The following is a 688-nucleotide window of genomic DNA, read 5'->3' on the forward strand; positions in this document are numbered from 1 at the left end:
TCCAGGGAGAAGATGGCCGAGCTGGCCCAGGCCAACCGCCGCGTGGAGCAGCACGAGGGCGAGGTGAAGAAGCTGCGCCTGAGGGTGGAGGAGCTGAAGAAGGAGTTGGCCCAAGCCGAGGACGAGGTGGGGAAGCTCGTGCTGGTGGAGGGCGTCAGGGTGAGCAGCTCCGCTCCCTCCACGGCAGCTGACAGCCCCATCCCATCCCATCCCGCAGCTGGATGAGGCCCACAACCAGACGCGGAAGCTGCAGCGGTCGCTGGACGAGCAGACGGAGCAGAGCGAGAGCTTCCAGGTGCAGCTGGAGCATCTGCAGTCCCGGTGAGCAGGGGACCGGGAGGGCCATGGGGGGGACCAGCAAGGACCCAAGGGTGGGGTGACGTTCTCCTTGCCGCCATCCCTTAACCAGCATCTCCCTGGTTGAACCCTGGGCTAAGCGTGGCCAAAGTGCTTCCAACATCCTTGGAGGGTGTGCAGCCATCCTTGGAGCAGCCTTCACCCTGCTGCAAGCTGGATGGCATTCACCTCCCAGTTAAACCAGCACAAGGCTGCCCACACACCAGTACAGCCCAGTTTCACGCCGCTTGGGGTTTCACCCGCTGGTACCCAGGGCCAGGGCAGGCTCCGAGCATCCCACGCCGGTTTGGGGAGGCGGGAGGTGGGGTTTATTGCCATTACAAACTTTCTT

General features: G+C 63.8%; 1 protein-coding gene across 1 annotated transcript in view; it reads left to right on the forward strand.

The window, feature by feature from the left end:
• The window catches only part of LOC104082071 (coiled-coil domain-containing protein 102A-like), a gene marked incomplete at its 5' end in the record, with an annotated part of 1,750 nt that extends 1,425 nt beyond the window's left edge, over positions 1–325 (forward strand). The window contains 2 exon segments of the mRNA XM_009585042.1: positions 6–126; positions 218–325. Of these exon segments, the coding sequence (XP_009583337.1) occupies positions 6–126; positions 218–325 (229 nt within the window).
• Between the last annotated feature and the right edge of the window lie 363 nt (positions 326–688).

This window comes from Fulmarus glacialis, unplaced genomic scaffold (assembly GCF_000690835.1).
Source record: "Fulmarus glacialis isolate BGI_N327 unplaced genomic scaffold, ASM69083v1 scaffold39150, whole genome shotgun sequence".
Taxonomy (NCBI): domain Eukaryota; kingdom Metazoa; phylum Chordata; class Aves; order Procellariiformes; family Procellariidae; genus Fulmarus; species Fulmarus glacialis.